At 31.5% G+C, this 16264-nt stretch overlaps 1 protein-coding gene across 1 annotated transcript in view; it reads left to right on the top strand.

The window, feature by feature from the left end:
• The window catches only part of LOC142320060 (uncharacterized), a 40222-nt gene that overhangs the window by 9797 nt on the left and 14161 nt on the right, over positions 1-16264 (top strand). Inside the window, exons 2-4 of the mRNA XM_075357737.1 lie at positions 458-610; positions 2191-2325; positions 15077-15205. Of these exons, the coding sequence (XP_075213852.1) occupies positions 461-610; positions 2191-2325; positions 15077-15205 (414 nt within the window). The 5' untranslated portion in view covers positions 458-460. The remainder of the gene's footprint in view (positions 1-457; positions 611-2190; positions 2326-15076; positions 15206-16264) is intronic.

Below are 16264 nucleotides of genomic sequence, written 5' to 3'. Positions count from 1 at the left end.
AACAAAACACATAAATTGGATCTGAGAAGTAATACGATTTTAAACAGAACAATTTTTTTCAATGTTTCAACAAGATAATGTAAATGAAAACAAATAGAAAGCTTATCAATAACACAAAAAGAAGAAAAAAATAGTTTTAATTTATTTAAAAAAAAAAAAAAATTGCATACTTTTCTATTATTCAAATAATCAGTGAGCCACAAGCCGTGTCACATGGCCCCACAGACAGATTTAAGGTGAGCTGCACATGGTAATCATTATGTTAATATTATTTTGCTGTTCTTCTTTTCATTAAGAATGCTTGCATCAGTATCAAGCATAACTTCATTTAAGCCACCGTAAAACAAGAACAGTCATTAAGTAATTACAAGAGATGTTTTTATAACAGTAATTATATATGTACATTTTTATTATGGATATATTTTTAATTTTTAGTTGTTTTTTTTTTTTTTTACAGATAATGAATGCGCCTGCAAATAATACTTTTATTAATGAAGCTCTGCCTCTTAATAAAGATATTAAATTAGAGACAGAACAGGAAAATGCAGCAGAAATGACATGCTTTTTTTTACCACCCCACATGACTGAAACTGATAAATCATCTGAGCATGTAAGTTTTTTTTTTGTGTTTGGCCAACTGAGGACTATGAAGCAATATTTTGCATTAATTTCTCTTTCTTTGTGTTTTATTTCCTTGCTTATCGTTTATCTGTCTCTTTGAAATCTTTAACGTTTAATGTTTTCAGAACATTTTTCTATAATTTACTATCCTCTTCAAATATTTTCATTTCATTTAAATCCACTGAAATCTATTGATTTTCGTTCTTTTTGCAGTAAATGTAATGTGGTAGATTCTGTGAGGGTGAAAAAAGATTTGGCTCTTCTTTTTCAGGTGGATATTAGCAATTTCTTGGGTTTCATTATATTTGTAATTTCCATTTACATTCTTGTATTCTTATTGGTCATAGGATTATTCTCAAGTTTTTACCTTCTTTTTTCTATTGTATTTATTTTATCTGATTTTAAACTGAAGATGCATCTGATGCAAACAGGTGCATCTCTAGTTTGATTACTATTTATTATTTTAGTATCTGATTTAGGCATCTTCTGAGATGTTGTTTTTGTTGAAGATATCTTTTGTTAGTTGGTAGGCTTATTTTATTATTCTCATTCGTGTTTGATTGGCTTTTTTTATCTAAACCATTAATTTGGATTATTTCTCCCATATATTTAAATTTGATGACTATTGATTTTTCCATATTTTGTTTTTTAAGGAACTTTGGGGAATCTTGGATGGTTATGAATACTGTCTATTTGATAAACATCTTTAGTAATAGTCTGCGATTAATTAGATTCTATTTTGAAGTCCTTTTGAAAGGATTTTGTATGTTGTAGATAAGAAGGTAATCCCTTAGTAGTTTTTTACTTCTATCTCATCTCCATGTATTAATGCATTTTAGAAAATCTAGGAATATTTAAATTAAAAAGTAACAATAAAACGATCATAAATGAACAGATCCATAATCAAGCGGATGTCCTTTTCAAGAACCTCCATTTATTGAAAGCAGAAAGTAGATAAAAGATAAGTATAACCATTAATAACAAATAACAAGAAGGCCAGATAAGACATGACTTCAAATAAAGGGAATGGCATTGACTAAACACTATGTAAAGATTAACAGAAATATAAAGTTTCAGTACAATAGGTTTTGACAATGGAATGGTTCCAAACGCGTAAACAAGACATAAAAGAATGAAGCTAAGAAAGGTAAGCATTACTAAACGTAGAAACTGATTTCAGTAAGATTAGATAAAAGAAGAAAGAACATACCCCCCAGTGAAAAATAAAAATAAATTTAAAACAAATCAGGAGAATTCAATAATTTAATAAATTATTTGATCGTTAAAGATTATAATTTGTAGAATAATCCATAAGGTGAGTAAGCAGCATTTTTAACATTTAAATTTGGATGTTAATATTTAACAAAAGTTTAACAAAAGAAAGGTTTTAGTGATTTTCCCGTGCAAAACCTTGCACGTCAAAGTCGCCTGCCTAATAATATAGAAGTCGCTGCACTGTTAATGTGTGTTGTAAGTTAATTAGAGTTACAATTTATTTTTATTTTATAAATTATACAAATAATCAAACATATTTACTTTGTAGTATTCATATTTTGTTTTCTATTTCAGCAAGTAGATTCAATGCAACAACTGGAAGAGGAACCACTGGATATTACTACTAATGATGATATTGATAAAGACCCTTTAGCAACTGAAGAGACCAACTGTGTTAACTCTGAAAATATAAATGTTGAAAATGAAGGGGTAAGGGTATTATATTTTGCATACAGTGGAATACCAATTACCCAGATGGATTTTTACAAGGCCAAAGCTGGATAATTGAAAAGGGTAATTTAAGAAACAGCTATTATACATGCTGTATATATCATTCTAATATTTAATCTGTAACATGCTAAGGAAAATATATAGAAAAGTAAATGTATTTCAGTAAAATTAAAATGAGATTTTTAATATATTAACAGTCTAAGAAAAAAACCAGTTATGTAGTACAAAAAATGCTATGTGTAGAAATTTGTTTTGTAACAAAGGCCTAATATGTATATGTTTTTGCTAAATGAATTGAAAAAATTCATTAAAAAAATCCAGTAAAATAAAGATTAAAAAAAGAAGTCCTTTTGAAGCAAAAATTTATTTGAATAGTGTTTAAAATTTTAAAATAATGTTAGTTTTTTAAAAAAATTACCAAGTCTGAATTTAAGCAGTCCAGTTAGTTAGACCAGGAAAATTGGTGCTCCACTGTATTATCTTTTCATTATTATTACGTAATGTGTAAATTTTGGATTACATACAGTTTATTTCTCAACTTCTCTCTCTGTATGTGTGTGTGCGTGCGTGCGCGCGTGCGGGTGAGTGGGTGGGTGAGTGAGTGAGTGGGTGAGTGAGTGAGTGGGTGAGTGAGTGAGTGTATATATTTATCCCACAGGCTGGTCTAGTGGTTATCTTGTAAATCAGTTTTTAAAGCTGATGTTCAAAATCAAAGGTTTTCAGGTTAAAACCTACTAAACATTAGTTGCTTTGACAGTGGTGTTGAAGAGGCCATTTTCCGAATTAATAATTCTTTGATGGGCCCAGAATATATTCATCCTCTTTTAGTGAAGAAATACTCTGCCATTTTGTGTGAATTTTAACTAAGCTCTTCAATTGTGTATATGTAACATATAATTAAATTAAACTAATGTAATTTATAAAAACTAGGAAACTTGGAGAACATAAATGTGTAGCTTGTCTTACTCCAGATCTTAACTTAAATTGGCTTAGGAATAAAATTATTTTTTTAACATATGGAATTCTGTTTGAAAGAAATGAGTGTACCCAAGACAACAATTAATTATTCAGTCCACATTTAGCAAGTTTTCTAATAAGTTTTTTGATATTAAATAAATCAAACGCGAAGTGAAAATCGGTATAAATTGCATTTATTATTTATTTTTATTTACAATTTAAAACTTACATGATCATCCGTCAGACCTAAGTCTGTCGACAGATATACTAAAGAATTATTATTACATTATTAAGTGGTTAATGCAATAACCAATTTTATGTAGCAACTAAAGATATTATTAGTTTTTCTAATAGTTATAATAGTAGTACAATTATAAAAATTAATTTAACAAAATTAAACTATATATTTAAAAAATAATGAACAAATTATTTCTTTAATATTTGTTATGCATTAGATTTAGTAACTAAAACTATATTCAAGAAACAAAACTATATTTATTTACAACAACTAATTACACAATTAATATCTTGTTACAACAATTACTTTTTTTTTTGTCTTCAGTCATTTGACTGGTTTGATGCTGCTCTCCAAGATTCCCTATCTAGTGCTAGTCGTTTCATTTCAGTATTCCCTCTACATCCGACATCCCTAACAATTTTTTTTACATATTCCAAATGTGGCCTGCCTACACAATTTTTCCTTCTACCTGTCCTTCCAATATTAAAGCGACTATTCCAGGATGCCTTAGTATGTGGCCTATAAGTCTGTCTCTTCTTTTAACTATATTTTTCCAAATGCTTCTTCCTTCATCTATTTGCCGCAATACCTCTTCGTTTGTCACATTATCCACCCATCTGATTTTTAACATTCTCCTATAGCACCACATTTCAAAAGCTTCTAATCTTTTCTTCTCAAATACGCCGATCGTCCAAGTTTCACTTCCATATAAAGCGACACTCCAAACATATACTTTCAAAAATCTTTTCCGGACATTTAAATTAATTTTTGATGTAAATAAATTATATTTCTTATTGAAGGCTCGTTTCGCTTGTGCTATTTGGCATTTTATATCGCTCCTGCTTCGTCCATCTTTAGTAATTCTACTTCCCAAATAACAAAATTCTTCTACCTCCATAATCTTTTCTCCTCCTATTTTCACATTCAGTGGCCCATCTTTGTTATTTCTACTACATTTCATTACTTTTGTTTTGTTCTTGTTTATTTTCATGCGATAGTTCTTGCGTAGGACTTCATCTATGCCGTTCATTGTTTCTTCTAAATCGTTTTTACTCTCGGCTAGAATTACTATATCATCAGCAAATCGTAGCATCTTTATCTTTTCACCTTGTACTGTTACTCCGAATCTAAATTGTTCTTTAACATCATTAACTGCTAGTTCCATGTAAAGATTAAAATGTAACGGAGATAGGGAACATCCTTGTTGGACTCCCTTTCTTATTACTGCTTCTTTCTTATGTTCTTCATTGTTACTGTTGCTGTTTGGTTCCAGTACATGTTAGCAATTGTTCTTCTATCTCTGTATTTGAACCCTAATTTTTTTAAAATGCTAAACATTTTATTCCAGTCTACGTTATCGAATGCCTTTTCTAGGTCTATAAATGCCAAGTATGTTGGTTTGTTTTTCTTTAATCTTCCTTCTACTATTAATCTGAGGCCTAAAATTGCTTCCCTTGTCCCTATACTTTTCCTGAAACCAAATTGGTCTTCTCCTAACACTTCCTCCACTCTCCTCTCAATTCTTCTGTATAGAATTCTAGTTAAGATTTTTGATGCATGACTAGTTAAACTAATTGTTCTGTATTCTTCACATTTATCTGCCCCTGCTTTCTTTGATATCATTACTATACCACAGTTTGAAGTCTGACGGAAATTCCCCTTTTTCATAAATATTACACACCAGTTTCTATAATCTATCAATCGCTTCCTCACCTGCACTGCGCAGTAATTCTACAGGTATTCCGTCTATTCCAGGAGCCTTTCTGCCATTTAAATCTTTTAATGCTCTCTTAAATTCAGATCTCAGTATTGTTTCTCCCATTTCATCCTCCTCAATTTCCTCTTCTTCTTCTATAAAATCATTTTCTAATTTATTTCCTCCGTATAACTCTTCAATATATTCCACCCATCTATCGACTTTACCTTTCGTATTATATATTGGTGTACCATCTTCGTTTAACACATTATTAGATTTTAATTTATGTACCCGAATATTTTCCTTAACTTTCCTGTATGCTCCGTCTATTTTACCAATGTTCATTTCTCTTTCCACTTCTGAACACTTTTCTTTATTCCACTCTTCTTTCGCCAGTTTGCACTTCCTGATTATAGCATTTCTTAATTGCCGATAGTTCCTTTATTTTCTTCATCACTAGCATTCTTATATTTTCTACGTTCATCCATCAGCTGCAATATATCGTCTGAAACCCAAGGTTTGGTACCAGTTCTTTTTATTCCGCCTAAGTTTGCTTCTGCTGATTTAAGAATTTCCTTTTTAACATTCTTCCATTCTTCTTCTACATTTTCTACCTTATCTTTTTTACTCAGACCTCTTGCGATGTCCTTCTTAAAAATCTTCTTTACCTCCTCTTCCTCAAGCTTCTCTAAATTCCACCGATTCATCTGACACCTTTTCTTCAGGTTTTTAAACCCCAATCTACATTTCATTATCACCAAATTATGGTCGCTATCAATGTCTGCTCCAGGGTAAGTTTTGCAGTCAACGAGTTGATTTCTAAATCTTTCTTTAACCATGATGTAATCTATCTAATACCTTGCAGTATCGCCTGGCCTTTTCCAAGTGTATATTCTTCTATTATGATTTTTAAATTGGGTGTTGGCAATTACTAAATTATACTTCGTGCAAAACTCTATAAGTCGGTCCCCTCTTTCATTCCTTTTGCCCAGCCCGTATTCAGCCACTATATTTCCTTCCTTGCCTTTTCCAATGCTTGCATTCCGATCTCCAACTATTATTAAATTTTCATCTCCTTTTACGTGTTTAATTGCTTCATCAATCTCTTCGTATACGCACTCTACCTCATCATCATCATGGGCGCTTGTAGGCATATAGATGTTAACAATCGTCTGTTTAGGTTTTGATTTTATCCTTATTACAATGATTCTATTGCTATGCATTTTGAAATACTCTACTCTTTTCCCTATCTTCTTGTTCATTATGAAACCTACTCCTGCCTGCCCATTATTTGAAGCTGAGTTAATTATTCTAAAATCACCTGACCAAAAGTCGCCTTCCTCTTCCTACCGAACCTCACTAATTCCTACTACATCCACATTTATCCTAACCATTTCCCTTTTTAAATTTTCTAGCCTACCAACCTTTTTTAAACTTCTAACATTTCACACTCCGACTCGTAGAATGTTATTTTTTAATTTCTGGTGACCCCTTCCTTAGTAGTCCCCACCCAGAGATCCGAACGGGGGACTAGTTTACCTCCGGAATATTTTACCAAGGAAGCCGCCTCCATCATTGCTATATGAAAATGCAGAGAGCCACATCTTCTTGGAAAAAAGGCAGCTGTAGTTTTCCATTGCTTTCAGCTGCGCAGTACTCAAGAGGACTGAGTGATGTTGATATGGCCGTTTAAATCATTCTGACTCACGCCCCTAACAACTACTGAAAGAGCTGCTGCCCTCTTTCAGGAATCATTCCATAGTCTGGCTCTCAACAGATATTTTTCCGATATGGTTGCACCTTCGGTCCAGCTACTCTGTATCCCTGAGCACTCAAGCCCCCTCACCAATGGCAAGGTCTCATGATTCATAGAGAAGGAACAATTACATAAAGAAAATAAATAACTAAGCTTTAACCATTCAACAACACTTTATTTATTGATTTATAATAATTATTAACATTAAAATAATAACTATAATCATGTTATAATTGTCTGGACTGCCCATATAAATCCAACATGAATCCTGTTAGTATCTATTACGTTATAGTTAATGCCCACTCAATGAGAAGTTTTTTAAATCATTTTTTTTTCATTTTTACATTATTGAGGTGATTTGGTAAAGAATTAAGTAATGCAGGAACAACATACTTTAATCGTTTACCATAAGTATTATTATATCTATCTGTAATAAAGCTAATTGCTCTCAAATTGTATCCACTTTCTACATTTACCCTGTATTCACTGTTGTAAAAGTTCTTAAAAATAATTAAGAATTTAAATAGACCTCTAGCTGACAGAAACCTTGTAAGAGTATTTAAATTGGTGTCATAATTGTTATCAGAATCATAACGAGCAATATCTTTGAGGACCCTATATTATATTAAATTTATTTTATTTATGAGATATTCTGCGGCTGATCCCCATGTCAAGCTGTATCGATTAACAGATTCAAACAAGGATGAATAGAGTAAGCATTTACAGTGAATTGGTAATAGGGGTGAGATGTGGTGGAATTTCATAGCAACCACTCTTAAATTTTTACATATATGTTTTATATGGTGATCCCATCTAAAAAAAGATTCAAAATGTACACCCAAATATTTGTATTTGTCAGCATTCTGGAGATGTTCACAATTACAGTTTATGTGGTAATTTTTTATACAGTCACTTGTATGACAAATAATTTTTATTGGTCTTTGGGATCGAAGATAAGGAGATCTTACATGTAAAACAACAGTTTTTTTAACGTTAATAATTAGGCCTTTGTCATGAAGCCACTTTAATAGATTATTAAAATCTTCTTGCATTAAAAACTCTGCTTCTTCTAATTGCTTGTGTCCAAGTGCTAAAACACTTATCATCAGCGTATTGCAAAAGATGTGAATTAGAGATCGAGCTAGATATATCATTAATGTAGAGATTAAAAAGTGTTAGGCCCAAAATAGACCCTTGAGGCACGCCACTATACGTTTCGTATCTATCACTATATTTATCTTTAATTTTAACAATAGGTTTTCTGTTACTTAAATAGTTTTGTAGCATATTATTAAGCTAAACCCTAGCTTATTTAGGGCATCTAGAAGTTTATGATAGTCTAACGTATCAAAGGCTTTACGAAAATCTAAAAAAAGTAAGATTACATGGTTACATTTATTTAAGTTAATATTGACAAAATCAGATAAATAATTTATAGCATCATTAGTTCCAATCCCCTTTCTAAAACCATATTGAGTTTCACTGATTAATTTGTTATCATCAAGGTACTTTGTAACATGCATAGAGACATACCGTTCAAAAACTTTTTCGATACATGACAGTATAGAAATTGGATGATAATTATTTAAATCTTTAAAAGAACCAGCTTTATAGATAGGTCTAACAATAGACATCTTCAGTAGATCAGCAACCCTCCTTGATTTAATTATATTGTTTACTATAATTGAAATTAAAGGGCTGACTTTATTGACAACATATTTCAAATCTTTGATCCGTATGCCATCTACACCTGGCGATTTTTTATCATTCATTGATGAAATTATGTTTTCTATTTGTTTAGAAGAACTTAAAGGTAAATGAAAAGACACAAGCTGCATGTAATTGTCACCCGTGAATTTCAAGAACTTAAGTATACAATTTTGTTTAATATCATCTACTGAAGTTACAAAGTGTTTACCGATAATGTCTGCAACGACCTTACCCATGTCATTAGATGTACCGCTTACATGTTTAATTATAGTATCGTCTAAGTTACGCTTAGAGGATAACCCCATCAAAGAGTTAAGTAGTTTCCAGTTACCCTTAATATCATTCTTTTGAAAATTTTTAAATTTATCATTAAAATACTTTTCCTTCGCTTTTCATATTTCAATATTAATTTTATTTCTATATAATACATAATCTTTTTGATATTCCAGGTTAGCTGGTGCTTTTTTCCATTTTTTTAACAGTCTGTCTCTATACTTAATTTTATTTAGAATCTCATCCATGGCTTTTTCTATTTTGAATTTTAATCCTATCAGTATTTCTGCGAACTAAAGAACTGTTATACACAGAATTAATTATATCAACGAATTTCTCATATGCAGATGGATTATTATCCATCTTATTACCTAAGGTGTCATAATGTATGCTATCTAACTTATATCTAATTAAGGCATTATCTAAGTAAAATGAACTAAGACTGTCATTCATTGGTCGTTGGGATGAATTCTTGTACAACAGATCTGCTATTACCACATAGTGATCAGAAATTTTAGTTTCAATTACTCCAGAAAAAACGTAATCAGGAAAGCCTCTAATAAAAATGTGATCTATACAAGATCTAACAATTACCCCATCTCTTATTTCCTTCCTCGTTATATCAGATATGCAACACATGAATCCCATTGTATGTAATAAGGTTTGATAGTAACTAACTACAGTATTTTCCTTAGTAAGATCAATGTTCATATCTCCAATTAAGACCGCATTATTATTATTACAATTATGTAGAATATTTTCAAGATCATGTAAAAATTCATGAACATTTAAATCTGGCGGTCTAAAAAAGCATATTATCGTAAAATCATCGGTCTTAACGCCCAATTTCACTGAAACCTGAATGCGTAATAGTTCACAACTTGAGACAGTCAAATCCAACATTATTCTTTCAGCACTGAGTGTGCTACGACAAAGAATTAAAATACCACCACCAGACCTAATATTCCGGACATAGTGATAGGAGTCATAGCCATTAATGTGATAAAAATCAATTAAACTTATTTCATTATCTGTAATGCTTATTTCCGTGAGAACTATCAAATCTACGTTACTATTACTTAGGTGAAACAAGAATTCATCCCAATGACCGCGAATAGTCCTAATATTTAAATGAAGTATACTCAGTTTCGATAAACTGGAGTAATCTTGCGAAAATTCGTCTAGGTTCGAGTAGTAATTATCAATAGCCAAAAACCGGCCATTAAAAATATTATTTTCATTAATGTTTTCCATTTCAATAGAGATTCGAAAATATGTCTAAAACGCACAGATTACATAAGCTATAATTTGTATCCAAACTTAATATAAACATTTTATTTAGAAACATATAAATTTTATTTGTAAAGAGTAGTTTAATACTAATCGTTATGATTAATGTCTTATCTATGTAAAAACGCAGTATAACCGATTTTGTTAAAGGGGTGGGAGAACATATATTCTATAGAACAAACGCTCGAATAAGATCGTAGGTGTAACTTAATGATATCAGTATCATATAATTTGATATCAATGTCGTCACCATAACAGAGATAACATTTTTCAGATTGGCTCGCATAAGAAATACATCGTTATGCAAGTCAATTATCCTTATCAATTTAAAGCCAGTTTCTAAAAATAAAATATTTTTCATTAAACTATGATTCACTTTAAGAAATAAACTGATGCTTATAAACATAGAAAAGCAGCTGCTGAATTGGCATAAAATTAAATTAAGTGAAAGTCTTCCTTTTTTTATACTATTGGAACAGCAATACCAAGAATCTTGAGTCATCAATAACAGAATATGATAAATATAAAATGCAATAAAAAGATAGAAATAACTAGCACATGAACTTACATTTACAGAACTGAATGTAATGTACATAATAATATTATTACGAAACAATTTTATTATTATACTCTTAGGGATAACGCTATCATAGTTACAAATTTATATAACTCACTTGATTTTTTGCAGATCCGCCTCAGTATTAATTTTAATAGCAAATACATCTTCACTTTTCTTAACAAATATTTTACCATTTCGTACCCAAACAAATTTGTACTGAAGTTCACCCGCTTTTTGTTTCGTTTTATAAAGTAAGTCTTTTATTGATTTTACTAGATTTTCATTAATATACACTTTTTTGTCACTTCCATCTGCAAGAACCATATCATTTGTTAGCTTCTCGCACTTTTTGCTGATCCAGAAATCTCGCGTTTTTCTGCTGCTAAATTGCACTATGATCGGGGGTGAATCAGTCATCCTCCTAGTAAGTAGTCTATGAACCGCTTCCACACCGTCCAAGCTGAAAGGAATATCTAGTTTATCAGCGATTTTCTGAAGAGAGTCATGTAAATTTTCCTTACGGTTTCCATCGGGGTGTAATTTTAGCCCGTGAATTTCAATATTTTTGTTTCTTCCATATTGTTTGAGCTGTATGATTTTTTCTTCTAGCTAAGCGATTTTCTTATCTTTCTCTGTTACGCTTTCTCGGAGTTGTTTAACTTCTTGGAGAAGATCCTTGTTAGATTTCTATAATTCACTAATTTCATTTTTAATATCATCATAGAACAGGGATAGCCTACCAAGTTCATTTTCGGTCTTACTGGAAGAAGCTCTGACTTCAGCTTTGAGTTCTAAAATGATAACTTTTAATTCATTAATACTGGTGAAGTCTAATATTTCTTTAGTCGAATCCACTGATTTGTTGCCAGTAGATTTGACTGATATGCGACACTCACAACACATCCACTCTTTTTTCTTTTTCTGCGATATTCGCTGATATGTATTCTCCGTAATTCCAACTCATTTATGGTGGTAACCATATAAACAAAAACGACAAATAATATATGTTCCATCAATCGGTAATTCTCCCTCACAGATATTGCACTTATTCATTTTCAAATATTTTTTATCAAACAGGATTACAATATAATAAAATATTTAACACTGGCATATAAAATACAATATAATTGTTCAAGAAAATATACAGTTGTGTATTTAAGATAAGAACTGCTTATCTACTACACTCAGGAATGCGAATTTACAAACAGGAATGCGAATAGAGCGACACACGTCCGTTCAGTACAGCAGCCAGACGCAGACTAATGAGACGCATCAAGATAATAACCATAATTTAGCGCATTAACAATATGTCACCTATATGCACACAAGTTTGTTTGCATATATTTACCTTCCAAAAAACCGTGTTGTTCAGAAACTATCAATTTTTTTATGCAAGGTTTAAACTTATCTGCGAGTTTTGCAAAAACATTACTTAGGCTGATAGTGCGATAATCATTGATATCTGAATGTCACCTATTTTAAGTAATCTGGATATGTAGCAAATTTTTCAAATACAAGGAAAAAGAAGGGTATTTAAAGAATGATTGAAGAACTTAGTTAAAATAAGTACTAAAATGACAGAGCATTTATTCACTAAAAGAGGATGAATATATTTCAGGTCCATCAAAGAATTATAATTACGTCGACCTCAGCAACATCATTCTAAGTAAAATATTGTTACTGCAGTAATTGTTACAGTTGAATATAATTTAGTCTAGAAAAAATCATTGTTAATATAGATAATCTCAAATTTTTTTGTAAAATGTTCTACAGTATAAGCACACTCATTTTCAAAAAGCATATGACATGGATAACGTCTACCATCATAATTTTTATTAGCAACTTTAAAAAAAAATCTTTATAATTAGATGAAAATTCCTCAAATTTAACAGTGTAATTATATAATAAATTTTTACATCTAAAGAGTAAGTACTACATACGAGGGGACGCTGAAAAGTTCCTGGCGTTGCCTAGAAAGAATGGAGCCAGAGTTTTGAAATTATCCATTTATTCAATATATTCTCCCCTGAGACTGATACACTTAGTCCATCGTTGTTGCAGCTTTTCTGGTTTGTGCAAATAAAAGACCTATGATTGGGCGCAAAACCAGTTCTCAGCAGTCCCATTGATATCTTCAATGTCTTCAAAATGAATACCTTGCAGGAGTTTCTTCAAGTTCAGAAAGGGGGTTCATAGTCCGAAGGGGCTAGGTCTGGTGAGTAGGGAGGATGATTGATCGGTTGGAAACCCAAGGTTATCAGTTTGGTAGCTACAACATTGGATGTGTGCACAGGTGCATTTTCATACAACAGAAGCCTTTGGCCAACTTTCTTCAACATTTTTTCCTAATTGCCTCCTTCAACTGGTTCAGCAGGTTAGCATAATACTGTCTGTTTATACTAGATCTTTGAGGTAAATAGTCCACAAACAGAATGCTATATTTGTCCCAGAAAACAGGATGCCATCACTTTTTTGGCCGATCTCTGGGTGCGGAACTTCTTCGGCCGCAGGGAACCGCTGTGGTACCATTCCTTTGACTGTTCCTTGGTTTCAGGATCATAAATGTGAAGCCAAGTTTCGTCCTCAGTCACCAACCTAACCAAAAAGGCCTCTGGAGCTTCAGAATTGTGCAAAACAGCTTTGGATGTCTCAACTCGTTCCTTCCATTGATCACAGTTCAAACATTTGGGCACCCGCTTCGCTGAAAGCTTGCGCATGTCTAGGATTGTATTACTAATGAAACCAACATGCTCCCTGGAGATATTCAGTATCTTTTGGGCAGATATTCACCGGTCCTCAAGAATGAGCTCGTGAACAGCATTGCATGTTGCAGTGTCAGCTGCGATTTGAGGGTGCTCACTGTGGGGCTGATCTTCAACAGTGAAAAGGCCAGTCTTGAAACAAGATATCCAAGTTTTCACAGTGCTGTAGGAAGCACAGTTCCCTCCCAGTGTTGGTGACTCTCAGTGTGAATGACCTTTGCTGACTTTCCCTGGAGAAACAAAAACTTCATGAGGACCCGTAACTCCACTGATGAAAAACTTACTTGAAACTCTGTCATCTTGGGTTTTACCTACAACAAAAAAAATTGTGTGAAACCTGAACACCTGATATTTGCACAGATAAATACTAAGATTTCAAACTCAGATTAGCCCAAAGTTGTTTTTGTATTTCAACCACAAGGCATCAAAACCAGGAACTTTTCAGCACCCTCTCGTACACTTTGTTATTAAGTAATTTTTGATAATAAGTAGTTTTATGAAGTTTATTGAGCTTTTCCTTATTAACCAATTCCAGTTTTCTTTTTTTTTACAAAAATGAATGTATCTTGTTTTTTTTGTTTAATGTCTGTATTTTTACTAATAATGACCTAATATGTAATTTTATAATTTAAATACAATTTTTTTGGCATGCAGAATGTATTCTTTTTTTCCTACTTTTACAGCCTCCATAGGCCACTTTAGTCAAGTTTAGTTAGGATGTTTCAGTTTCCTGTTTTCACAGTATTTCTTTATTCTGTCAGATGTAGCCTTTCTTAATTCCTTGTCAATGCATACATAGTCTAGCTGCCACTCCCCTTTAGTCCAATCTGGGTGTTTCCATGTCCTACGTTTATTCTTTTTCCTTTTAAAGTATGTTGATTCAGATATGAGGTTTTATGTCTTGTAGAGTTCCACAAGTTTTTGTCCATATTTGATGGTCCTTTTCTGTGGCGTCCACTTTTCGATGATATTTCTGTACCTTCTTTCTCTGCCCAGTTGGATATTAAAAACTCCTATTTGAATTTGTGTAATTTCTATTTATTTGATTTATTGTTTGGTTGAGGAGTTCCCAGAAATCTTTGACTTCTTTTTTAGATTTATCATGCTATTTCTCTCATTTAGTTGGAACATGGCATTTATGATTGATTTAGAATTACCGCAACAGTTCAACAGGTTATTTGATTGTAAATATTACAATTTGTAGAGTAACTTTTAAGGTGAGTAGCAGCACTTTAACATTTAAATTTGGATGTTAAAATTTTACAAAAGAAACATTTTAGTGGTTTTCCCACGCAAAACCTTGCACACTAAAGTCGCCTAATAATAATAATAATAATATAACAGTCGCTGCACTGTTAATGTGTGTTGAAAGTGAATTAGAGTTGCAAACTCTAATTAAAATTGTTTAATTTAGTTTTATTTTATAAATTATACAAATAATCATAAACATATTTACGTTATAGCATTCAAATTTTGTTTTTTATTACAGGAAGTAGAGTTAGTACAACTGAAAGAAGAACCACTAGATGTTGTTAATGTTGATATTGAAAAAAATCCTTTAGCAATTGAAGAGATCAATTTGGTTAAATCAGAAAATTTAAAAGTTGAAAATGAAAGGGTAAGTGTATTAGATTTTGTATTCAATAGAACACCAATTACCCAGATGGATCTTTGCAAGGCCAAAGCTGGATAATTGAAAAGGGTAATTTAAAAAACAGCTATTATACATACTGTACATATCATTCTAATATTTAATAGGTAACATGCTATGAAAAAAAGTATAAAGAAAAATAAATGTATTTCAGTAATATTAAAAAAAAATTTTAATATATGTACAGTGTAAGAAAAAACTGTGAAGTGGTACTAAAAAAGCAGTGTGTAGAAATTTTCTTTTATAATTAGTTTGATAAAGTCCTAAATGTACACGTTGTTTTTGCTAAATGAATTACAAAAAGTCATTTAAAAAATCCAGTAAAATAAAGATTGATAAAAAAAGTCGTTTTGAAACAAATATTTATTTGAATAGTCTTTAGAACTATAGTTTGCATATGCAACCATATACTGTTTAATGATTTTGCATCTTATTTTTATTTTTTATTATCTGGAATCCAAGCAAAATACTCGGTCCCAAAAATTATCAGATGATTGCTATTTACTTCCCTTTTCAAAAACAATTTAACTTTGTTCTTTACTTTTACTTTCATGGGTGCTGTTATCTTTAATGTATATGTAGCAGAAAAGACTGTTATGTGTTTCACCCGTGAGCAATTTGGGTAAATTAGTGCAGAATGCAACCAGGATCTTGACACCTCACAGATTATCCTGTTTTTTCTTTCACCTATTCCAGATTGTTGTCGATTATTATCTATTAAAATAGTATAGTATTTATATGTTAAAATTTTATTTGGCTGTAACTCTGTAACCAATGAAAATAAGTACCACTTATGATATATCGTTGAAAAGCTCTCGATGAGAGCTTATTACTATAATAAGAAAAAGTCTAATATCCAAATTTGTTTTGTTTCTCTGCTTTTTTGACACTCTTTGTTCAGTCAATTGCAATCAATAGGGGAGGTGCACAAGTAGATGGTATGACAACCCTAAATCCAAAATTTCAACATCCTATAGCTAATCATTCTTGAGTTATGCGAGATATATACGTATGTACAGACATCAT

This window comes from Lycorma delicatula, chromosome 2 (assembly GCF_047948215.1).
Source record: "Lycorma delicatula isolate Av1 chromosome 2, ASM4794821v1, whole genome shotgun sequence".
Lineage (NCBI taxonomy): Eukaryota > Metazoa > Arthropoda > Insecta > Hemiptera > Fulgoridae > Lycorma > Lycorma delicatula.
Note: the sequence above shows the minus strand (reverse complement) of the source record. Positions and strands in the feature narration are given on the sequence as shown.